Raw genomic sequence first — 25827 nt, 5'->3', positions numbered from 1 at the left:
GTTGGTTGAAGAAGGGTTAGGTCAGAGAAATTGAAAGGGGTTTGCGTTGGAACGAAAGAGAAGGGGAGGAGTTTTGAAAGAGGGTTTTTTTTTCTTTTTTTTTCCGAACCACGGGTGTGGCATACAGTGTGCTAGGTTCTGGATTCTTTTCATCCTGTAGACCATGGGTGTGGTCTACACCACCCCTGGGTGTGGTAGGCTCTGAAATTTTTCTTCCTGTGGACCATGGGTGTGGTCTACACTACCCCTGGGTGTGGTAGGCTCTGCCACTCCATCTTTAACTCCTTTTTTCTGCAGTTTTTTTATGCCATGTTCTCCCTTCTTCTCACCTGCATGATTGAAAATGCTATAAGTTAAATTTGTGCCAATCCAATTGCCAAAAAAATAAAAATAAAAATTAAAAAAAATGAAATTAAAATGAAATCAAATAAGATTAAAAAAATGAATGAAAACTTGGGTTGCCTCCCAAGAAGCGCTCGTTTATGGTCATGAGCTCGACCCCTTTTGCGCTCAATTCTTTGACGAAGGGGGATCAGAAAGGGTATAAGTGACCCCTTTCTCGTTTTGTTCACCTACAATATAGTGCTTCAATATTTGCCCATTCACCTTGAAAGATCCCGTTGTTTCACTCCAAACTTCAACAACTCCACTAGGAAAAACCTCACGGACTTGAAAAGGTCCAGACCACCGAGATTTGAGCTTGACCGGAAAAAGCTTCAAACGAGAGTTGAAAAGTAGCACCATATCTCCTTGATTAAACTCTCTTCGAAGAATATTCTTGTCGTGCCATCGTTTAGTCCTTTCTTTATAATTCTAAAGATTGAGCATACGCGGCTACCTCGGGGTCTTCATCATTTATTGAACCATCACTTACCAAACATTTCTCAAGTGGATCAGCTGAGTTATTGTTTGCAATTTGCTCATGTGTACACTTGTCAATGACGTCGACCCTGTAACAAATTTTATCAGTTAGAGGGAGTTTCATAGTATTACTTAAATCAAATTCTACCGTCTCCCCTCCAATATTTAGAGAGAGCCTTCCATTTTTAACATCGATTATAGCACCTGCAGTAGCAAGGAAGGGTCTTCCTAAAATAATTGGAATGTTAGAATCTTCTTCTATTTCCAAGATAACGAAATCGACCGGGATAAAGAACTTACCGACCTGGATAGGTACATCTTCAAGTATACCTACCGGATATTTTACCGATCGATCCGCCAGTTGGAGTGATATCGTGGTTGGCTTCAAATCTCCTATGCCAAGCTTCTTATAGATGGACATTGGCATCAAACTTACGCTTGCACCTAAATCACACAAAGCACGGTTAATAGAGACATTACCAATAACACAAGGAATAGAAAATGAACCTGGATCCTTAAGCTTAGGAGGCAACTTGTTTTGGATGATAGCACTACACTCCTCAGTAAGGGCCACAGTCTCGTATTCTTCCAACTTCCTTTTGTTAGATAGGATCTCTTTCAAGAACTTAGCATAAGAAGGCATTTGAGAGATAGCTTCAGTGAACGGGATATTGATGTGCAACTTTTTTAAAATCTCCAAAAATTTTCTGAACTGCTTTTCTAACTTAGCCTTAGCTAACCTTTGGGGAAATGGTAGAGGAGGCTTGTAAGGAGCGGGGGCCACATATTTTTCAACTTTTTCTTCTTCTTGCGTTTGGGTCTCATTATCCACATCTATCACGTTTTCATTTTTTTCTTCATGATGACCATCCACCCCATCATTTTCCTTCATCTTGGGTCCCTCATATTGTTTTCCACTTCTAAGAGTTATAGCATTCACATGACTCCTGGGATTTGTCTCGGGTTGTCCAGGTAGCATGCCTGAAGGCCTAGAGGAAGAGCTAACATTTTGTGCCAATTGGGTGATTTGTGTCTCTAACATCTTGTTATGCGTAGCTAGGGAATCCATCTTAGAGGCCAATTGTTTTACTACCTCATTCGTGGTTTGTAGTTGTTGCTTAAATTCTTCATTCAATTTTGATTGAGTCATCACAAACTTCTCCATCATATTTTCCAAATTTGACTTTTGAGAAGGGAAATTGGATTGAGGGGGACGAAAACCAGGAGGACCAAAATTAGATGCGGGCATGAAATTTCCAGGTGGGTTTCTATAAGAAAAATTAGGACGATTCCTCCACCCCGGATTATAAGTGTTGGAGAATGGGTCTCCCTTCTGATTAAAGTTATTAACATAGTTAACTTGCTCATTACCAGAAGTATCAATGGATGGGGGGTTTCCTAATTGACATTGAAGTGCAGAATGACCCACATAGCCACATATCTCACATGAAATTGAAGTAGACGCCACAGAATTAATACTCAAACCTTCAACTTTCTTAAATAAAGCATCAACTTTAGAGGATATATGGTCTAAAGCATCTATTTCATACTTGCCTCCTTTTGATGTCTGAGGAGCACGCTCGTTCGCCCATTGATAGTGATTCTGAGCCATGTCTTCAATGAGAGTGTATGCCTCGTCTATTGTTTTGTTCATCAAAGCTCCTCCTGCAGCAGCATCAACAGTCATCCGTGTGTTGTAAGTGAGCCCGTTGTAGAAGGTGTGAACAATTAACCACTTCTCCAGTCCATGGTGAGGGCACATCCTCAATAATTCCTTGTAGCGTTCCCAAGCTTCATAAAGTGACTCTCCTTCCTTCTGTACAAAGCTTGTGATCTGGTTCCTCATCTGTGCTGTTTTACTTGGAGGAAAATACTTTGCAAGAAACGCTCTGGACAATTGATCCCAAGTGGTGATGGACCCAGCTGGCAATGAGTGCAACCAAGCCCTAGCCTTGTCCCTTAGAGAGAACGGAAATAATCTGAGTCGAATAGCATCATTGGTCACTCCATTAAGTTTCAAAGTGTCGCAATACTCCAAGAAAATCGATAGGTGGAGGTTCGGGTCTTCAGTAGCACCTCCTCCAAACTGATTTTGCTGAACCATTGAGAGCAGTGATGGTTTCAGCTCAAAGTTATTAGCTTCAACATTGGGCCTTGTAATGCTTGACTGTGTGCCTTGAGCATTTGGGGCTGCGAAATCCTTAAGAAGCTGATTTTGATCTCCCATCGTAGCTTGTTCTGTGTTCCTTTGCTCCCTTATAGACCTTCTTATGTTTGCAAGAGTCACCGATAGTTCAGGATTGTTTTCGTCGTTTACTTCTGTTTGATTCCCTTGCATAAAAGAAAGTGAGAAGCAAAGAGAAATAAAAAAAATCTAGTCTAGCTTAATAACGTAAGCACTCAATATTAACACCGTAGTCCCCGGCAACGGCGCCAAAAACTTGATAGGGCAAAATCCGCAAGCGCACGGATTCGTTGTAGCTATCAAGGTCGATCCCACAAGGACTAGGGTTAATTACCAAATCTCACGTTATTCGACTAGCTAAATCAATGAGTAAATTAGAAGAGATTTAATAAAAGAAATAAAATAAACAACTAATCGGATGGAATTCAATATAATGAAGGACTAGGATTGGGTTATCACCACAACTTAGGTGTTCAATGATGGATTATTTCAATTCTTGGTGTTGGTTAATTCTAAAAAGGGTGAATTAGCCTAAATTAATCTAAAGCCTCTTTCAAGGTCTAAAGATCGTGCTTAATCAATCTCAATTAACCTATTTTCGTGGAATCAAGATTAAATTAAACCCATTAAGCTTTATGCTAATCCAAATCAAATCCCTAAGGAATCTAGCCTACTTTCGTGGTTCGAGCTCCCTGCTTAATTTCTAGAGATCCGGTATTAATCTTCACCTTTCAGTCCTTCAATTAATTACCTATGATTGCTAATACGGTGATCAAGCGAATCAACAAAATTAAAATACTAGAAATCAAGTTCAAAGATTTAAACTTTCACCAAGAACCTATATTAATTCATCATCAATCACCAAAAAGTTGGGTTCTTTCCCAATCCTAGACAAGAAATCTACTCACACATGATTGGAATAAGAGAAGACATCAAATAATTATGCAAATCAATCATAAGAAGAAATAAATCAAAGAGAGGAAAGAATTAACCCGTCTTTCAATTGAAATCTTCAAAATAAGAACTTGCAATCCAATCTTCTACAAGAGATTAATGTCTTCCTTCAATACTTGAACCCTAGAATAGTTGCTAGTTGATGGCTAAAAGAACATAACAAAAAGATCTCCAAAACCCTAAGTCAAAACATCTATTTATGTCCCCAAAAATCTAGAAAATAACTAATTTCCGCACCACCGGTGTGGTCTGCACCACACCAGGGTGTGGTAGGGGCTGTTTTGCTGATTTCGTGCTTGTCTGTACAGTCTTCGGTATTTTGGCTATAACATTTGCGTCCGACCTCGTAATGAGGTGATTCAAGTTGCATTGGAATCCTGTTGAAGAGATATACAACTTTTATCTTTTGCGTTTTTCTTGATTCAAATTGCATCATGGTCGAAATTCCAGTTCTTCATACTCGTGCATCCATTTTCTTCACGAACCATGCCTTCAAAATCTTGTTGTTGCTTCAAACTCTTGTAAAACTTCCAACGATCATCAAATCTTTCAATCTTGAGCCAATACCTACATATAAGAACACAAACAACAGCAGCTTTACCCTCAAACCGGTCTCATTCTCGACCATGGCTTTCCATCTTCTGAAAGCCTCAAACACTTCTGACTTTTTCTTCAGAAAGTAGACCCATACTTTCCGAGAGTGATCATCAATAAAAGTCACGAAGTAGTGTTTCCCACCAATCGACGCGGTGGTTGTTGGTCCCCAAACATCTGAGTGAACAAGCTCTAGCTTCTGCTTCCTGGGGGGTCTGTTACTTGCCTGAAAGCTAACTCTCTTCTGCTTTCCAAGTATGCATTCTTCACACATATCAATATCTACTGATTGTAAACCTGGGAGTTTTTTCTTTGTGTGCATAATCTTCATCCCCTTTTCACTCATATGACTGAGTCTCTGGTGCCATAGTTTTGAAGTCTCATTGCCTGCTGCAACTGAGATCGAACAACGTGCACCCGCTGTCATATACAGGGTACCAGTCTTCCTGCCTCTGGCAATCGTCATTGCGCCCTTCGAAATCCTCCAGTCATCGCCATGGAAAGTCATCGTGTAGCCTTCACTAGCCAGCTGGCTTACTGAGATTAAGTTCCTCTTCAGGTCGGGAATATACCTGACATCCTTCAGCTCCCATACTGACCCATTCAGCTTAATCTTCACTACACCTTTGCCAATAATGGCACATGCTTGATCGTCACCAAGATATACATTTCCAAGGTTTCCGGGGATATACTTCTCGAGGAATTCTTTCTGAGAAGTAGCATGGAATGATGCTCCCGAGTCCAACACCCAAGACTCCTCCTTGCTCTCCAAAGAGCATATCAGTGCATCATCTCCTCCTGAGGTGGAGGCAATGTTCATATCTGCATTTGCCTCCCACTCCTCCCTTGCACTCCTGCACTGATTCTTGTAGTGCCCGGTTTTCCCGCACTTCCAACACTCGATAGCCTTCAAACTGTTGGGATTTCTGGATTTGGATCTCCTATCATCTGATCCATTTTCTCTGGTTGAACTTCTACCTCTTGACTCTGTATGCAATACTAAAGAGGTTGTAGCTTCACCGACTCTCTCCGTCGGATCTCCTCACTGAGAACCAGATCACGAACGTCGTCAAACTTCAACTTGTTGCTTCCCGATGAGCTACTCACAGCTGTGACCGTAGCGTTCCAACTCTCTGGTAGGGAAGACAAAAGGATCAACGCTCGAACTTCCTTATCAAACTCAATATCAACTGAACTCAATTGGGTCGTGACTGTATTGAGTTCATTGAGATGATGTGCTATCGATGCACCTTCCGCCATTCGCAGATTGAATAACCGCCTCATCAAATGGACTTTATTTGAGGCTGATGACTTCTCATACATATTTGAGAGTGCTGCCATAAGACCCGCCGTGGTCTTCTCCTTTGCAATGTTAAAAGCAACATTGCGGGTTAACGTCAAACGAATAACCCCGAGGGCTTTTCTGTCCAGAAGATTCCAATCTTCTTCCTTCATACCCTCCGGCTTCTTCCCCGAGAGAGGTTGATACAGATTTTTCTGATACAGATAATCCTCTATCTGCATTTTCCAGAATCCGAAATCTGATCCATCAAACTTCTCTAATCTCACCTTTCCTTCATCTGCGGCCATGGCTCCCACTTGAATCTGACTTCCTCTAGATCGTTTCACGCTCTGATACCAGTTGTTGAGAATTTAATGCTGAAATCCCTAATGCAACAGAAACGCAGAATAGAAAAAAATACACCAAGATTTCGAGGTTCGGCAACTGCCTACGTCCTCGGGAGCCACACAGTCAATTTCTTATTAATCAAACAAGAAATTACAAATCAAGAGCAAATCCCTAAACTGAGGTTTCTCTGGATGAACACTGTAGCTACAGTGTTAATGATTAAAGGGAATAAACCCTTTCAATTCTCTCTCTCTCTCTAAAGTCCTTTCTTAATCTCCCCTCAAAACGCGGTTGAGTGCTGGAGATGAGAAACTAGATGTATGTCATTTGATTCAGTCGCAGAGAGAAATAATCTTATTGCAACGCAGCTTCCCTCAAGGGAGGCTTTCGGTCGCAATAGCTTTTCAGTTGCCCTCTGCAAGTCTTGTGCTTCATCTAATAAAGTACGCATATGATAAGGCGCAGCATAAATGATTTGTGTACGAGAGTGATGTATTTGTTTTCTTTCTTATCAGAAAAGGAATAGAATGCATAGCATGTTATTTATTGATGTAATAATGTAAAAACACAACATTATTGGTGTGACGTTCTTGGAGATGACAACTTGAAAATTCCTAGCGGCTACTTCCTTGCCTTTCTGCGTATTTCGTCGTTCCTTTTTCCTTTAATTTCAACTGCATGAAATAAACTATCAGTAGTTTAAGATGAATTGTAACTTTTGTGTGGTGTGGGGGTGGGGGTGGGGGTGGGTCGACGAGTGAACTTTCCCGCAATTCTTTGAATCATGGGTATCAAACCTGCAAGTGTGGCTAAGGGGGACCTACCCACTTCCTCCAACTCATGGCCTTGGGTATTTCAGGAAATTCAATTCTTGTGGATGCTTCTGAGGAGAGTGAAACCTGAGATGTTGGTGGACTACTCATAGACATCTTATCAATTTGGGTAGACACTCTTGAGGTATACAATCATAGTATTGGCCGAAGTAAATGCCACAATCCTTCTCTGTAAAATAATATTCTAGTTATATTTTTCAAGTGTCATGTTCCTAAAGAAATATTGGAAATAGAAATTTGATTTGCAATGTTAGCTATCACGCTTGCATTTGTTATCAACCGATTTGAACTCTAGCGCATGAGATCATAATGCGAGCACTTTGCCTAAGAAATTCTCTTGTTTGCATAAATGTGTGTATTAAAGTGAACTTTTTAAAAACTTAGGGTATATAAGTGTTGCCAAAAACAATAGAGGGTATGTAAGTTCAAAGTAGGTAAAACTATAGGATATTCTTGTGTAATAAAGCATTTTTTTATTTCTATTAATTTTTTGACAGGTGAGATGTATTTTAGCCTTTCTTAAGTCACGTACTTGGCAATGACACACTTTTGGCTTTTGAGGGTTAAAGTGAAAAATCTTTAATGAGTTTAATAGAATAAAAAACTTTTAAGGGCTATGTGAAAAATCCCTCTAGTTTCAGGCAGTTTTGTAAATTTATAGTAGTTAAGGGTGGTTATCTCAAAAATGCCAAAAATAATGGGGTGTTTGTGAAATTTGATCTTTTATTTATTTAAATATTTTAAGTGGATGGAGATGGACGATGGTGAAGAATTAGTTGAGCCAGAAAGTAAATAACTAAATTTGTCAAAGAAAATAAAATAAAACAAAGTACATATAAAAGAAAAGACAAATTGGCTAGATTGGATTACTAAACATTATATAACCTTTCTGGCTTTCACCTCTTTGGCAAATGACATGCCCATAAGGCCGGGCCCAGCCCGATCCAAAATAATGGTTTTTTTTATTTTTTTATATTTTTTTATATTTTTTTATATGTGTTATATATGTATAATATATGTATATATAAATATATATAATATGTATAATATATGTATATATAATATATTTTTATATATGTATAATATATGTATATATGATATATTTCTATATATGTATAATATGTCATATGTGTGTATATATATACTCTCTCTTAGTATATAAGTATATATAAGTATACTCTCTCTTATATAAGTATATATATGTATAAGTATATATAAGTATACTTTTTCTTATATAAGTATATATAAGAATACTCTCTCTTATATATGTATAATGTATGTATATATGTATATATGTATATATATACTCTCTCTTAGTATATATGTATATATAATGTATGTATGTATGTAATGTATATAGTATATACTCTCTCTCTCTCTTAGTATATACTCTCTCTTAGTATATAATGTATGTATGTATGTATGTATGTATGTATATACTCTCTTTCTTACTATATATGTATATATAAGTATACTCTCTCTTATATATGTATACTCTCTCTTATATAAGTATATATAAGTTTATATATGTATACTCCCTCTTATATAAGTATACTCTCTCTTATATATGTATAATATGTGTGTGTGTGTGTATATACTCTCTCTCTCTCTCTCTCTCTCAAGTTATAACTTATAAATATATACAATATATTTACATATAATATATGTATATATAATATATAGTTACATAATAATTTAGAAGTATATACTAATACATAATTATATAAAATATAATAATGTTAAACTAATTTTTAGCATTTTTTTATCAAAAAAAAAGAAAAGAAAGGAAATTTAAAAAAAACCTAGTTGGGATGTACTTATCTATTGTAATGCGATGAATTCCAAAATAAATTTATACTTGTAATTTGTAAATAATTTATTAATTATTAATAAATAATTTATTTTTATAATTTTTTATTTGTAATTTATGTTATTTTGAGTGATTAATAAAATTAATGTTTTTTATCAATTTTTTTCGTCATTTTTGTATAATTTAAGTTTTAAATAGAATTTTAAAAAAAATAAACCGGGCCGGCTCGGAACCCGGTCCGATTGGGTCCGGGGCCGGACCCGACCCAGGGTACCCGAGTCCGGGTCCGGGCTCCGATTTTGCCCGGCCCGGACCCGAATTTCTGGGCCGGGCCGACCCGGATGGACACACCTACCCTTAAGACAACTTAAGACAATGACAAATCACAACTCCTTAAATAGAATTGGAATGTTATCATACAATTTAAAATTCACAACCAAAATTTTCTCAACTTTATTTCGTAAATTGTCTTCATGTTCTAAAATAATGAAAAATCACAGTTCCTAAATAGAGTTAGAATCCTATCATAAGATTCAAAATTTAATCTCAAACTTTGTCATAAATAATCTAAAATTTAAGACTGAATAAAACCCATTTAACAAATAAAATCAAATACTCTATTAGATAAAATTAAATCTAATTAGAAATCTAAATATAAATATGATAACAAATTTATCTACCCTATAACTAGTTCTTCCACTGGATCAGAAATTTTCACCCAATCTTTATTTGATCATTAATTCACGATATTGCATCATAAAGTGTTTAACTTGTGTATAAATTATATTAAGGTGAAATTGTCAAGCCATATCAGCACCTCGTTCCTCTGCATATCCAAAAAGAACCCATGGGAATATAAATCAGTAACGTCATAGTAAAAGATAAATTAACTAGAAATGTAACAATAAAATTCAAGAACCACTCAGTGGGTTATTTATTTTTGCGAATATAATTGTGAAGTAGAAGAAGTAAAGAAAGCAAATGTTACTTTTACTACTTCTGAGCAAAATAGATTGATTGTTTCTCGGAAATATCTACTTCTAATACTTTTAGTTAGAAGTAACTAGAACCCCAAGTTGTTCCAAAAATATTTAAATTTCAAAAGTATTATTTGGCTAGATGTTATTGCAACACCAAAAGATGGTTGCAGCAACAAAATAAATCAAAAATCGAGGTGTTGGAACAACACTCAAATTTAAGAGTGTTGCAATACAATGAGTTAGAACACCATTAATATTTGTTATTCCAACTCTTTCTAACCAAACAAACTATACTGATGTGGCGCCTACATGTCATTTTGGTTTTCTAAATTGTTTCTGCCCTTCAAGAGTCAGAAGTAGCTTAGATTAGGCGAAATGTGCATTAATTAATTAGGGATTAAATTTGTCATATGTACTTGTTGTGCGCAGCGGAAATTTCGGCAACACCTCTGGTGCACAACAAGAGAGTAGATCTCAACTAAATCACTTTTTCACAAAGGAAACAAGAACCGAAAGTGATATATCTCAACAAAGTGTGATATGCACTATTCCTCTCATCGGTTCTAGGACTGACTTGTCGAGGGAACCTAAACAAGGTATTACAAATCACAGCAAGACAACGAATTTTACGTGGTTCGGCAAGTTGCCTACGTCCATGGGGCAAGAAGGGGGGAGATCTACTATTAGAGAGAGAGAATACAAATAGGGTTTACAATCACACAAATTAAACCCTCAAACAAGCTCTCAAATCTCGTACAAATATCTCCCTCAAAAGGATGCTCAAACTCTAAAAACAGCTGCACAAAACTCCTCTTCAAAACAGCAGCTATCCTCTGTGTTTTCACCAAGCCCAGCAGCAAAACCTTCTACGATTTTTTCCATGCCTTGCACCAAACCCTAGGAACAAATTATTGTTCCTATTTATAGCCTGTAGCCTGGCCGTGTGTGTGGATGTGGCTCCCCCTTCGTTGAAAACGTGTCCATGCGTAGGGAGGTGCTCGTGGGCCACGAGCAAAACGCGTTCATTCAAAAAACACGTTCACAATAAACACGTTGTGGTCCCCACCCCATGCACGCGTTCACAATTCTTCACATCGGTGAAGTTTCTCCCAAAACTGAGCCGACACTAACCAAACCAAATGTCTCACTTGTTGCGTCCAGTACAAAGTGAAACAATTCACGACAACGGACTCAATCCATAACTAGTCGAGAACCCAAATGAGAATGCGAACAAAATCCAAATGTCGGTATCTACTCCCAAATCGGCTGCATCATAAATGATTACCTACGTATCCTCTTGCCCATGGAATCAAGCTTTCATGTAGTTCACCCAAATGGCCTCCAAAGATTCTCAATTCAATAGAAGAGTTCGAAACCCTTCTTCAACATCACCAACAAATCTGCGGCTGATAGCTCTCCTAATGGCCCCAAAGCGAAACAAATCAAACACCTCCTCCTGAGGTGAACCAACGACCATAGCCAAATCTGAACTATGTCCACCAGCTACACTCGAATCAACCAACTCATCATTTGCATCCAAACCAACATGATTCCCAATCTGTGTCACCTCAGCTGGAATCCCAAACGATACATTATGATCTGGAGAACGTGGAGAAGTGGCATCACACTCCACCTGCTATGATATCCCAATGATCTGATCAACACTCTCTACTTGTCGAGAGTCAAAAGTGACATACCTGCTCAGAACAAAACCAGAGTCTCTCAACTGATAACCAAACGAGTCTTTGAATCCCAAACACGCAATCGGATCAAATCTCACATCCTCGATATGACCAAATACTGGGCAACCAAACATCCGACGCAACCCAAAATCTGAAGCAGCTCAACCAGATCCAAAATCCCTAAACGCAGCAGTTGGCAACCTATGAACAAGATGACCCAAATATGTCGAAGCCCGAACACCAAAACCAATGCTTGACATCAAACATCGATCCTCCTCCAGCAAGGAACAGCTTACCAAATCTTCCATCTCATTTCGTCGCCCTAATATTTCTCCTCTAATGAAGTGTCTCTAACTACCGTGAGCTCGGTACAAACGCAGAGAAGAACCCCTACCTAAAACAGAACGACGGGTTATCTTTCTGCTAACACACTTCCTCTAACTGTTGTTGACTTCTAGGACTTCACACCAACGGGACTTGGTTGCAACTCACCAATGCCTAGAATAGTCACCAACATAGGAAACTACATACCTATTATCTCCCAATGATGCTCCCTTGGAAGGCCCCCAAATGCCTGAATGAACACCCCTTAGAAGACCCCTTGATCAATAGATAGAAGTGTTAAACTCCACCTCGGTCTTCTCGCTTATACCAATGTGTTCATAGGACTTCAAACTGTAGGTCAAAGCACTCCTCAACAAATAATGTATGGTACCAATAACCAAATATCTCAGCCTCAACAAATGCCACAGTCTAGCCAAATCCAAAGAAGTCATCAGCTCATCACCAATCACCGTGCTACCAATCAAATGATATAAATTTCTCTTTCTGACGCCCTTCATCACAATCATGGACCCAAATGTGACAATCAACAACGCATCGTCTAATGTCACCCGATAGCCTGCCGCCTCCAAAACTCCAAGTGAAATGGTGTTCTTCTTTAATTACGGAACGAACCTCACTTCATCCAACTCCCGAATCACCCGGTCATACATCCTAATCTGAACGGTACCAATACCACCAATAGAGCATGCATGTCCATTACCCATGAGCACGATATCCCCTCTTTCCAACTCCTGAAAGCTAGAGAACCAATCCCTCTTAGGACAAATATGGTAAGAAGCACCCGAATCCAACATCCACTCTGTAGAGTTGGCAACACAAACTGACGGTAGTACAGATAACAAATAGCCTAAAGAATCCAAATCTGAATTGTTACCACTAGACTTGACAACATTCACCTCTGAAGCTTGTACAGTTTTCCCCTTATTCTTCCCGTCTCGGTCTAACTTTGGGCATTCGGCTTTCCAATGTCCATCCTCTTTACAAAAGGCACATTGATTTTTATGAACTGCAAAGTCTGCACCTCTAGACTGCGACCTCCTACTACGGTTTGGACTACGGCCTTGAACTGCTAATGCATCTCCCGATGTCTTCTCGGAGAGTTCATCAACACTCTTCCTCAACTCATAATTCCTAACGTTGAGGTCACCTCCTTGTAATTAACAGTCATTCTTCTATTAATCATAGTGAGAATAAAAGTACTATAATCATCCTCAGGCAACGAACACAAAAGTAGCATCACCTTGTGTATGTTGGAAAAATTGCAATGAAAAGAACAAAAGAAAATTGGGTTGTATTTCTTTGATTCCGGTTACAATTTGATTACAAAAGAGAAGAGAACGAATTTAGTTCTCCCCTTTGTTTAAAACTGGGTTCTTCACGGTGGCGATGGAGTGCCTCCCTCGAATGCTCGCGTCGAGTTTGCTCTCCGTTGACGATCCGATGTTTTGCTTCACTGGAACGATGTCTTCTCCTCACGATTCGACGTTGTGGAGAACTTGCGTGGCAAGTTTGAAACTCTTGATGAGTTGATAACTCTGTGAAAGAGTTGATTTGAACCGAAGATCGGTTAATAAGCCAAGGCTAGAAGAAAGCTCCGGTGGTCGATCGTTGCTGAGGATGAACGTCGATCTCCCCCTTGCTGCCAAGCCAAAAGATCTCCTCTTCCTGCTGCCAAGAAATTCCCTCCTCGCTGCCAAGTTTCAGATCCGAAAATGCCAGCCCTTAACTCAGTTGAGTTTACCCATATTTATAGGGAATTAAGGGGTGTAACCACCCCCTTAATTCTCTCCATAGTGGGGCGGAAATCCCTCAAATCGTGGAGGAAAAACGGTTCCTGCAACCGTTCAGCTCGTGTTTGAACGAGTCAAACGCCCACGTGGGCGTTCAGGATCCTAACTCCGTGTTTTAGAATTGAGACACGGAGTTGGGTACTCGCTGGGTGTTGAAAAACGTGAGTCCGACCCCAGCGTTTTAATATTGTAACGCGGGTCCGACTCCAGCGTTTTGATGTTGTAACGTGGGTCCAACTCCAGCGTTTTTTATGTTGTAATGTGGGTTCGACCCTCGCGTTTTGATGTTGTAACGCGGATTCGACTCCAGTGTTTTTATGTTAACATACGGGGAGGACCTCCGCGTTTTGGTGTTGATACACGGGGAGAACCTCCGTGTTTTGGTCTTAGAGCGTGGTGATGAGTTCCGCGTCTTGCTTTGGAGAGATTATCAACAAGTAATCTCTTTTGTCATAGCGTTGCAAAGATCATTGTCTTGTAATCTTCGTCTTGGCTCCTTGAGAATATGAGAGTCGTCAGATTGTAACTCCCGATATTGATTGTGAAGGCCGTTGATTAGAGCTTTCATCAGTTGTCGTGAAGGTCGTCAGATTGTAACCTTCAGTGATCTACGTGAAAGTCTTCAAATTGTAGCCTTCTGGAAGTCGTCAGATTGTAACTTCCATCATCGGTGTTTGATGGGGGATAAGCTATCTATTGTGATTTTTAGACAGCCTACAGAACCCTCTCCAAAGTTTTTGAAAGTTCGCGGTTGACTGGGACGAATTTTCGGAATACTTTGGATCTCAAATCTGATCCTGGAGCTGTTGATTCCTTATTGTAAAGGAGTCGTTTTCTGCACTCGCTTCGAAGGTATCTTGATTGAAGGGATTTGCCATGTAGGACCTGTGTGAAGGTATGCACCATAATCCTGCTTCTGGAATGTTGGGGTGTATCCCTACGTTTTGAACTTAAGACGCGGGTCTCACCCTTGCATGTTGAATTTGGAACACGGGTGTGACCTCGGCGTTCGGTTTTTGCATCGCGGATCTGACCTCAGCGTCTGACCTCCGCGTTTAGTTTTTGCATCGCGGGTCTGACCTAAGCGTTTGGTTTTTTGCATCGCGGGTCTGACCTCAGCGTTTTGACTTAAGACATGGAAGTGGCTTCCGTACATTTTTGACTAAGTCTTTGAGACTTGTCTTTAGCTCATCTGTTTCAAGTCTCGGCTCACATCCATTAATGGCAAACCCTCGGCCATCAACGGATTTGATAAGCCTTTACCGACTACCGTTTGAGTCGGGCTAGCATGTGAATTATTTGAATCCGTTTTACATGTAACGTTGTGCTAAGAGAATGAACCCTCTTAGACTTGATGCTATGATTCTGAATACATAGACTTTGTCATTTTTACGGAAAAAAGACTAACCGGCAACGCGTGTTAGGCGTATGCTTATCTCTAATTAGGGATCGAGATAAATTCCCCCAGGCATGAATCCTGGTGTCTTTTTCACGGTGAAAGATTAATCGGCAACTTGTATTAGACGTAGACTTATCTCTAATTAGGGATCGAGATAAAGTCCCCCATGCGTGAAGGCATGGATTTTTGATGTTGTTTCTTCCTGTGTGGCTTGAAACACCAAAAGAAAGTTGGAAGTGCCAGATGTATAGTATTAACTTGGCATGAATTTTCACTTAAAGTGAAATTCAAAAATTTTCTTTATTATCACTAGGATAATTCCAGAAAATCTTTAATCCACTGGGAATTTTATAATGAAAACTTGCTATTCTTGTTGCAAAAAGGATTAACAAGTTCATTGGGGGGGTAGACTGTTAGAGGTGTGATGTTAACCTAACAATATTTTATGGACCTATCACTCTATTAAAGAGAGTCGATAAGTTGGTTTGGTTGTCAGAGGTGTGATGTTAACTTGACTGGAATTTATGGACTTATCGCTCTATTGAAGAGAGTTGATAAGTTGATTTTGTCAGAGGTTTAGTGTTAACATGACAGGAATTTGTGTTGCGATTGGAGCAACTTTGTGGACTTATCATCCTATTAAAGAGGATTGATAAGTTGGTTGTCAGAGGTTTAGTGTTAACGTGACGAGAGTTTGTGTTGCGATTGGAGCAACTTTGTGGACTTATCATCCTATTGACGAGGATTGATAAGTGGGTTGTCAGAGGTGTTTGATATTAACGTGACAAGAGAATGTTGCGATCGGAGCAACTTTGTAGACTTATCATCCTATTGATGAGGATTGATAAGTTGATTTGTCAGAGGTTTGGTGTTAACGTGACAAGAGAATTGTGAGCCTATCGCTCTATTGAAGAGAGTCAATAAGTTGATATTGTCAGATGTGTAATATTAACATGACAGGATTTTGTGTTGCGATTGGAGCAACTTTGTGAACTTATCATCCTATTAAAGAGGATTGATAAGTGGATTGTCAGAGTTATAATGTTAACGTGACAGGAATTTGTGTCACGATTGGAGCAACTTTGTGAACTTATCATCCTATTAAAGAGGATTGATAAGTGGATTGTCAGAGGTATAATGTTAACGTGACAGGAATGTGTTCTTGTGACTTGCACAAGATTTTAGCAATTAGCGTCTCGCTGGGGAAACTTGCTAAATGAGTTTATCATCAAAAGCGATAAATTTTGATGCTTGTGATTTGAACAAGATTTTGAAGACTTAGCGTTTTGCTGGGGAAGATTGCGATTTGAGCAATTTTGAGGACTTATAATCCTATTGTTAAGGATTGATAAGTTGATTGTTGTCAGAGGTATATTGTTACCGTGACAAATTGGGAGTGATGCAAGTTGAATGCATACTCTGTGGGGATGATGATCGTCAGAAGTGTAATGCTAACTCGACGATGTGAAAGATTCGTTACTACTCTTAATCCAATGGATTCCAAGTAACCAACCCCCAGTCTTGATTAAGACTTAGCAGGGGAATAAAAAAGAGGTAGACAAGGCACATCGCCTAGTGAGGCACTATCCATGAAGTTGGAATAGAGACACATCACCTGGTAGGCCATTATCTAATGAGTTTGACTATCAGAGGTAATTGTTAACGTGATAGTTGTGGACTTGCCATCCTATTGAAGTGGATTAGCAGATTGATGGACTATCAGAGGTAACTATTAATGTGATAGATTTATGGACCTGTCATCCTATTGAGAAGAGGATTGACAAGTTGAGGGACTATCAGAGGTAGATGTTAACATAATAGTTTTGTGGACTTGCCCTCCTATTGAAGTGGATTGGCAGATTGATGGACTATCAGAGGTAACTGTTAACGTGATAGTTTTGATAGATTTTGTGGTTGACAGAGGTATTCTATTAAACATAACAACTCAGAAACTTTATTACTCATAATCCAATGAACTACAAATAAACCAACCCCCAGTTTTGAATAAGTGCATGGGGAAAAAGGGTAGACATGGCACGTCGCCTAGTGGGCCACAATCTAACGAGCTTGACTATCAGAGGTAATTGTTAACGTGATAGTTATTGGACCTGATCTCCTACTGAAGAGGATTGGCTTCGGCGGCCGTAGTATCTTCCCCTTCTAACTGGGAAGAGTAGGCTTGGTCCATTTGCTTAGGAGAAGATTGGGGTTGGTCCGATTGCTCGGGCTGATCCTGCCTACTTTGTTCTTCAGCTTTGATCCTGGCAATAATCTTTTGAGCCTGTTCGCCTTGAGAGATTAGTTGTCTCCAAGAACAACATTCTGCAACTCCGATTCGGGCTAGGAGGTCGGTCTGTAAGTTGTGTCGACAGGTCTCTACTAAAGTAGACTGTGTCATACCTGACGAACACCGGAGAGCTATGGTTCGGAACCTTTTGACGAAGGCTTTGACGGACTCCCTCTTCTTCTGCTTAGTAGCGAGAAGAGTATGAATGGAGACTTCTGTATCCTCTTCAAAGAATCTTGATAGGAAGAGTCTCTCTAGATCTGCCCACTTCTGGATACATCCTGCAGGCAGTTTCCTGAACCATTCAAAGGCAACTCCCTTGAGGGTGCCAATGAACAATCGAACCAGTATGGCATCGTTTGATATTATATTTCCAGTCTGTGACTTGAAATGATAAATATGTTGGTTCGGTGATCCCGTGCCGTCAAAAGTTTGTAGCGTCGGGACCTCGAACTTTGAAGGATAAGGGGATGCATCCCATTCGGCAGGATAGGGCCTGATAACTCCCTCATCTTGGAGCTCGCTTCTGTTAGCAATGGCTTTGAGGCGGGCTTCAAATTCTTCTATTTTAGCAGACTGAAGATTCAGCTTGTTCTCAGTCTCTCTTCCTTCATCAGAGGAAGGTTCCAGGCTGTGGGCTTCTTGGTCAGAAGCCGCATCATCAACCACTTTTCCCTTCCCTTTGCTTGTGTGAGGTCGGGATGAAGACGCTTTTCCTCTCCGGGAAGATTCTTGCCTAAGCGGCGAATCTGTCTCCTGAGATTTGGCCTTGTCTGCGACGATTTGAGTCAACATGGCCATGAGTTCATTGATGGCCTCCTGTTGAGATTTGAGCATGGTCTTCTGTTCATCAAGTCTCTTCGCGAGATCTTCATGGTTTCCCGTCATATAAGCGGAGCTCTCATGTTCAACAAAAGAGCTTGATGACTGGAACTCTGCAATGGCTGAGTGTTCATCATCGGAATTGGTTCCTCTGGCTAATCTTCGATAGTTGACAGGGGGAATGGCTCCTGTTCGCGTCCGAGTGCGTTGGTAGACTCCTTCAAACTCGTTAGCGATTTCTCTGATGGTCGGTGAACGACTTGTCTCAGAATCATCGGAACTAGGACCCGAGGCTTTCCCTCTACCGATCACATTGATAGTGACTCCAGGATACTCGGTCTCTAGGGACTTCCTTCTGTGCGAACGTCGTCATTGGTTAGGCAAAGCAACATTTGTTAAATGGTCAAACACCAATTGTTTGGCTGCACATGAGCAGCATTGACATCCCGAGAGGACCGTAGGAATCAGTCGCTCATATTGGAATGAACGAATGACTTGTTGCATCGGTCTTGCTCTCGATGTGAACTCTCTCGAATCTGTTATAAAGATTCGAGGAGAATTACTCACTGATTTTGAGGTTTGAATTGGAACCCCCAGTCCATGATTGGACAGGACTGGCTCTTGGTGAACATGGATGTGGTTGAGATTCCTTGAATCCATGAACTTTTTATATCCACCCCTTGATCTAGTCACGCTACGCAGAGTATTCGGGGGTCTGCACCTCTAGACTGCGACCTCCTACTACGGTTTGGACTACGGCCTTGAACTGCTAATGCATCTCCCGATGTCTTCTCGGAGAGTTCATCAACACTCTTCCTCAACTCATAATTCCTAACGTTGAGGTCACCTCCTTGTAATTAACAGTCATTCTTCTATTAATCATAGTGAGAATAAAAGTACTATAATCATCCTCAGGCAACGAACACAAAAGTAGCATCACCTTGTGTATGTTGGAAAAATTGCAATGAAAAGAACAAAAGAAAATTGGGTTGTATTTCTTTGATTCCGGTTACAATTTGATTACAAAAGAGAAGAGAACGAATTTGGTTCTCCCCTTTGTTTAAAACTGGGTTCTTCACGGTGGCGATGGAGTGCCTCCCTCGAATGCTCGCGTCGAGTTTGCTCTCCGTTGACGATCCGATGTTTTGCTTCACTGGAACGATGTCTTCTCCTCACGATTCGACGTTGTGGAGAACTTGCGTGGCAAGTTTGAAACTCTTGATGAGTTAATAACTCTGTGAAAGAGTTGATTTGAACCGAAGATCGGTTAATAAGCCAAGGCTAGAAGAAAGCTCCGGTGGTCGATCGTTGCTGAGGATGAACGTCGATCTCCCCCTTGCTGCCAAGCCAAAAGATCTCCTCTTCCTGCTGCCAAGAAATTCCCTCCTCGCTGCTAAGTTTCAGATCCGAAAATGCCAGCCCTTAACTCAGTTGAGTTTACCCATATTTATAGGGATTTAAGGGGTGTAACCACCCCCTTAATTCTCTCCATAGTGGGGCGGAAATCCCTCAAATCGTGGAGGAAAAATGGTTCCTGCAACCGTTCAGCTCGTGTTTGAACGAGTCAAATGCCCACTTGGGCGTTCAGGATCCTAACTCCGTGTTTTAGAATTGAGACACGGAGTTGGGTACTCGCTGGGTGTTGAAAAACGCGAGTCCGACCCCAGCGTTTTAATATTGTAACGCGGGTCCGACTCCAGCGTTTTGATGTTGTAACGTGGGTCCAACTCCAGCATTTTTTATGTTGTAATGTGGGTTCGACCCTCGCGTTTTGATGTTGTAACGTGGATCCGACTCCAGTGTTTTTATGTTAACATACGGGGAGGACCTCCGCGTTTTGGTGTTGATACACGGGGAGAACCTCCGTGTTTTGGTCTTAGAGCGTGGTGATGAGTTCCGCGTCTTGCTTTGGAGAGATTATCAACAAGTAATCTCTTTTGTCATAGCGTTGCAAAGATCATTGTCTTGTAATCTTCGTCTTGGCTCCTTGAGAATATGAGAGTCATCAGATTGTAACTCCCGATGTTGATTGTGAATGCTGTTGAACTAGAGCTCTCATCGGTTGTCGTGAAGGTCGTCAGATTGTAACCTTCAGCGATCTACGTGAAAGTCTTCAAATTGTAGCCTTCTGGAAGTCGTCAGATTGTAACTTCCATCATCGGTGTTTGATGGGGGATAAGCTATCTATTATGATTTTTAGACAGCCTACACCTTGTCTTCATCCTCAACCACGATATCCATATTGGCCATATCCGAAAGCAGCTTTGTGAAGTTGTTAACATGCTCCCTAATGGAAACTCCCCTCTTCATCTTAAACAGGTAAAACATCTTTTTCAAGTGTTGCCAATTCTCAATGCTCTTAGTAAGGTACTTCTCATTGAGCGTTTCCTATAATTTCTTCGCCGACGTCTTGTTCATAACATCATAAATAAGATCCGGCTCCAAGCATGACCGAATAACTCCACAAGCCCTATTGTTCATCTTCTTCCAAACCTTATCATTCATATCTGCAGGTTTCTCTTGTAACTCAAGAGTCTCCTCCAAATTCTGTGCATCCAACGCATCCATCACCTAGCATCTCCACAAATGAAAATTGATCTTGTCGTCAAACTTCGGAACATCAATCTTTGTATTATTAATGCTCAGACTCCGTATCGCTTTCGTAAGATACGATCCCGATATGCTTGTTTCACCCATGTTATAGATCTAACTCTTCAAATAAGAATCCTTCAGTGAATCCTTCGATTAAGCCCCAAGTTAAAACTTGGGTTCTGATACCATTTGTTATGCGCAGCGAAAATTTTGGCAACACCTCTGGTGCACAATAAGAGAGTAGATCTCAACTAAATCCCCGTTTCACAAAAAAAAAACAAGAACCGAAAGTAATATATCTCAACAAAGTGAGATATACACTCTTCCTCTCATCAGTTCTAGGATTGACTTGTCGAGGGAACCTAAACAAGCTATTACAAATCATAGTAAGACAACGAATTTTACGTGGTTCGGCAAGTTACCTACGTCCACGGGGAAAGGAGGGGGGAGATCTACTATTAGAGAGAGAGAATACAAATAGAGTTTACAATCACACAAATTAAACCCTCAAACAAGCTCTCAAATCTTACACAAATATCTCCCTCAAAATGATGCTCAAACTCTAAAAACAGCTACACAAAACTCCTCTTCAAAACAGCAGCTATCCTCTGCATTTTCACCAAGCCCAACCGCAAAACCTTCTGCGATTTTTCCCCTGCCTTGCACCAAATCCTAGGAACAAATTATTGTTCCTATTTATATCCTGTAGCCTGGCTATGTGTGTGGATGTGGCCCCCTTCATTGAAAATGCGTTTGTGGGTGGGGAGGTGCTCGTGGGCCATGAGCAAAACACGTTCGTTCAAAAAATGTGTTCACAGTATTAAACGTATTATCATTTGTTAAGTTATTTAAGTTTATGTTATGTAGTTGTAATGGGTCAATTGAGTCAATATTATATAGTTGTTGTAATGACTCATGTGACTAGCACATGTTGTAGTTGATGTGAAGAACCAAATGGATGGCTAAGATTAGATCAAAATAATGAGATGTATGGTTAAATGAGTTTGTCATGTAATATTATTATTATAAAGAAAATAGAGAAAAACATCTTCTCCCCAGATTCCTCTAAACTCTCTTCTCCTACCTCTCTACAAATCCTCCAAAATCTTCGTTGTCAACCAAATCAAAGCCAACATAATTGATATTAATGCTTAAGTGGATCATCTCTATTGCGTTTGAGCAAAAAGAGTGGGAAAAAAATCTATTCAAGAAGAATAATAAGGAACCCTAGAGAGGGATTTTCATGGCAACTTCCTTAAACATGGGTGCGGACATCAGTCAACCCTCTGTTCCTATGTTTTATGGTGAAATCTATGATTATTAGAGTATCAAGATGAACTCTCTTCATCTCACAAGAGATTTGGAATTTGGTGGAGGATGGGCTTCAAGAACCCAGTACATCAACAACTCCATCTAGCAATGAAAAGGAGAAAAAGAAGAAAGATGCAAAAGCCCTCTTCTTCATTCAACAAGCAATGTTGGGGAAGATTTTTCCAAGAGTCATTTGAGCCTTTAAAGTTGAGGATGCATAGGACATTGTAAAAGTGGGGTTTCAAGAAAATATCAAGATGAGAACCAGTAAACTTCAAGCTCTTAGAAGAGAGTTGGAAAATTTAAAAACGAAAGAGAATGAAAGCATGAAAGATTACTTCTTTAAAATTATGGGGATTGTAAATCAAATGAAAAGTTATGAAGAAAAGATTAGTGTTCGAAGAGTATGTGAAAAAAATATTGATTAGTCTCCCACAAAAGTTTGATATCATTGTTGCTACTATTGAAGAAACTAAAGATCTATCCACTTAGAGTGTGCATGAGCAAAGATTGAGTAGGTATAATAAAAAAATCTCTTAAAATGCCTTTCAATCTAAGTGCATGTTTGGCAACTTACTTATTTCTATTTATAAGTAACTTTTTACTTATAAGTTGGCAACATTGTGTTCAGTAAAAGTCACTTATGTTACTTATTTGTTACTTATAAGTAGCCAAAAAAAATAAGTTGAAAAATTTCAACTTATTTTTTGGCGACTTATAAGGAACTTTTCTTATGTAGACATAAATACTCTCCTATTATCTTTTATAAAGTGATAAATTTTATTAATTAATTGGTTAATTTATTTATTAATTATTATTATTTTATTAATAATATATAATATTATAATAATATATATATAATATATAATATCATGATGATATTACAATATATTATAATAGCATAATANATATTATAATATTATAATGATATTATATAATATAATATATATAATATTATTATATTATTATATTATATTATTATATTATATTATATTATATTATAATATGACAATATTATAGCATATTGTATGTATATATTTTAATTATTTTATTATTATTATTACTTTATTAATATGACATTAATTAATTAATCACAATATTAGTAATTAGTAATCACAAATAATGAAATATACATTTTAATCAAATATATTTTTAATTATGAATAGCTAACTTTTAATTATTAAATAATTATTTTTTTAATTATAATATTTTACTAATATGAATCTAATTACTTAATCTCAATATTAGTAATTGATAATCAAATATATTTTTTATATGAGATAACTAATTTTTTATTAATAATAATATTTCAATACAATGAAATTAAATTAATTAATCTCAATATTATTAATCAATGCTTATAATTGATTTGAGATAATTAATTATAAATTATTTACTTTTTAAATAATTAATAAATTTATTATTATTAATTGTCTGGTTAATATAAAATAAGTTAATAAGTCACACTATGGAGTTACAATAATATGTTCTTTTTGGTCATTTGACATTTAACACAACTTTATAAGTTATTAATTAATAAATTTATTATTAATTATCTGGTTATTATAGAACAAGTTAATAAGTCATACTATGGAGTTACAATAATATGTTCTTTTCGGTCATTTGATATTTAACACAACTTTATAAGTTATTAGTTTATCAAATACATAACAATTTATATTTTGTTGATGGCTATGTGATCAAACAGTCAATTGGATCCATGATAGGATCGATTTGCGAAGTATTGAAGTGAGGTCGCTTTCTTTCTTGACTTTATGGCTAAGTCTTGAGTGTGGTTTGAGGAATCTACACATGTAGAAACTCGTGAGAGGGCGGGGATTGGTTCCTCCATTGTACCTCCGATAATCAAGTTAGTTAAAGAACTTGAGTGGGGAAAAATAAGAATTGTATGTTCTTGCAATTGTGCAATATTTATTTTAGGGAATCAGATTTGTGAACCTCCAATAAGTTCGAATAGTACCTGCATTTATACTAAGAGCTTTGAGGGTAGATTAGTCACTTTGACCGAGTACAGTACGACGGTGACGAAGGACAAGCAGGCAGCTGAGTCAGCTTCTGCTTGCCAGGTGTCGGTTGTCGACCGGAGGGAGGATCACGTCAATCATACCGTTGAGCGGAGGTAAGGCTTTATAACTAATTTTTTATATGAGATAACTAATCAAATATATTTTTTATATGAGATAACTAATTTTTATTAATAATAATATTTCAATACAATGAAATTAAATTAATTAATCTTAATATTATTAATCAATACTTATAATTGATTTGAGATAATAAATTATAAATTATTTACTTTTTAAATAATTAATAAATTTATTATTATAAATTATCTGGTTAATATAAAATAAGTTAATAAGTCACACTATGGAGTTACAATAATATGTTCTTTTTGGTCATTTGACATTTAACACAACTTTATAAGTTATTAATTAATAAATTTATTATTATTAATTATCTATTTAATATAAAATAAGTTAATAAGTCACACTATGGAGTTACAATAATATGTTCTTTTTAGTCATTTGATATTTAACACAACTTTATAAGTTATTAGTTTATCAAACACATAAAAATTTATATTTCCTTATAAATTAAGGTGTTTACTAAACAACTTTCTTATTTTCTTACATACTAATAAGAAGTTTTAAGAATGAGTAAAAAGTAACTTAAAAGGACTCAAAAAATAAGTAATAACCAACCATGCTCTAAAGCTCAATGTGGCCTCCAAAAGTCCTCATATTGATGGTGGGCCAAAAATGGTGACATTTTTTGAGGTGAAAGAAATACAAGAGGAAGAGGAAGAAATGCAAGAGGAAGAGGAGGAAACAACTTTCAAGCAAGCATCAATGACGACAATTAAGCTCGGTGCAATATTTATAGGAGGTCTTCTCATGTTGAAAAAGATTGTTGGTTCAAGGGCTAGCCTCAATAGCACAATTGCAAGAAGTTTGAAAAAAAAAATTTATAGATTCGAGAATGAACAAGCAAACTACACCAAAGAGAAAGAAAATGATGACAATACTTTCTATGCATGTCAAAGCGTCTTCGAATTCAAGAATGATATATAGCTCATTGATAGTGGGTGTAACAATTATATGACTGGTGACAAATCTATTTGTATGGATAGCAATGCTTCTACTACCTCTCAAGAGAAGATGAAAAATGGTGCAATTGGTCAAGCAAAGGGAAAATGCACCATTGTCATTGACACAAATAAGGGGAGAAAGTTTTTCGTGATGTTCTACTTGTTTTGAGGATCTTAATACAAATCTTCTTAGTGTTGGGCAATTAACAGAGCATGGACATATTTTTAACTTTTAAGATATGGTATGCAAGATATATGACAAGGGGAGAGAAAGAGATTTCATGGCAACTGTCAAAATGGAGAAGATTTCCTTTCACTCTCCGATATGCTAAGGTTATCGCTCTTAAGATGGAGGTGAGTGATTAGTCATAGCTATGACACCAAAGATGTGGGCACTTAAATTTTCAAAGGTTAGGGAGTTTACATAAATGTTGTATGGTCTACTACCAGTATAAGAGAAGCATAAAGTTTGTGAGGGGTGCACACTTAGAAAACAACATTGAGATGCTTTTCCAAAAGAGAAAGCATGGAGAGGCACAACACCATTAGAGTTCATTCACACCGGTGTATTGAGATGCTTTTCCAAAAGAGAAAGCATGGAGAGGCACAACACCATTAGAGTTCATTCACACCGGTGTATGCA

At 38.2% G+C, this 25827-nt stretch overlaps 2 protein-coding genes across 2 annotated transcripts; both read right to left on the bottom strand.

Annotated features, from left to right (window-relative positions):
* On the bottom strand, positions 806-1519 carry LOC109838612. Its single transcript, XM_020407042.1, has one exon. The coding sequence runs from the start codon at positions 1502-1504 to the stop codon at positions 806-808; it is 699 nt and encodes a 232-aa protein (XP_020262631.1). The 5' UTR covers positions 1505-1519.
* Positions 1549-3088, bottom strand: LOC109838611. Its single transcript, XM_020407041.1, has 2 exons — positions 1602-3088; positions 1549-1555 (listed from the first exon to the last, which is right to left on the bottom strand). The coding sequence occupies exons 1-2, from the start codon at positions 3086-3088 to the stop codon at positions 1549-1551; spliced, it is 1494 nt and encodes a 497-aa protein (XP_020262630.1).

Source organism: Asparagus officinalis, chromosome 4, assembly GCF_001876935.1.
Source record: "Asparagus officinalis chromosome 4, Aspof.V1, whole genome shotgun sequence".
Taxonomy (NCBI): Eukaryota; Viridiplantae; Streptophyta; class Magnoliopsida; order Asparagales; family Asparagaceae; genus Asparagus; species Asparagus officinalis.
This window is presented reverse-complemented; position numbering and strand designations above follow the sequence as displayed.

Excerpts from the sequence above, each read along its gene's own strand:
- LOC109838611 (XM_020407041.1), bottom strand. The coding sequence starts at position 3,088 with ATGGGAGATCAAAATCAGCTTCTTAAGGATTTCGCAGCCCCAAATGCT.
- LOC109838612 (XM_020407042.1), bottom strand. The coding sequence starts at position 1,504 with ATGCCTTCTTATGCTAAGTTCTTGAAAGAGATCCTATCTAACAAAAGG.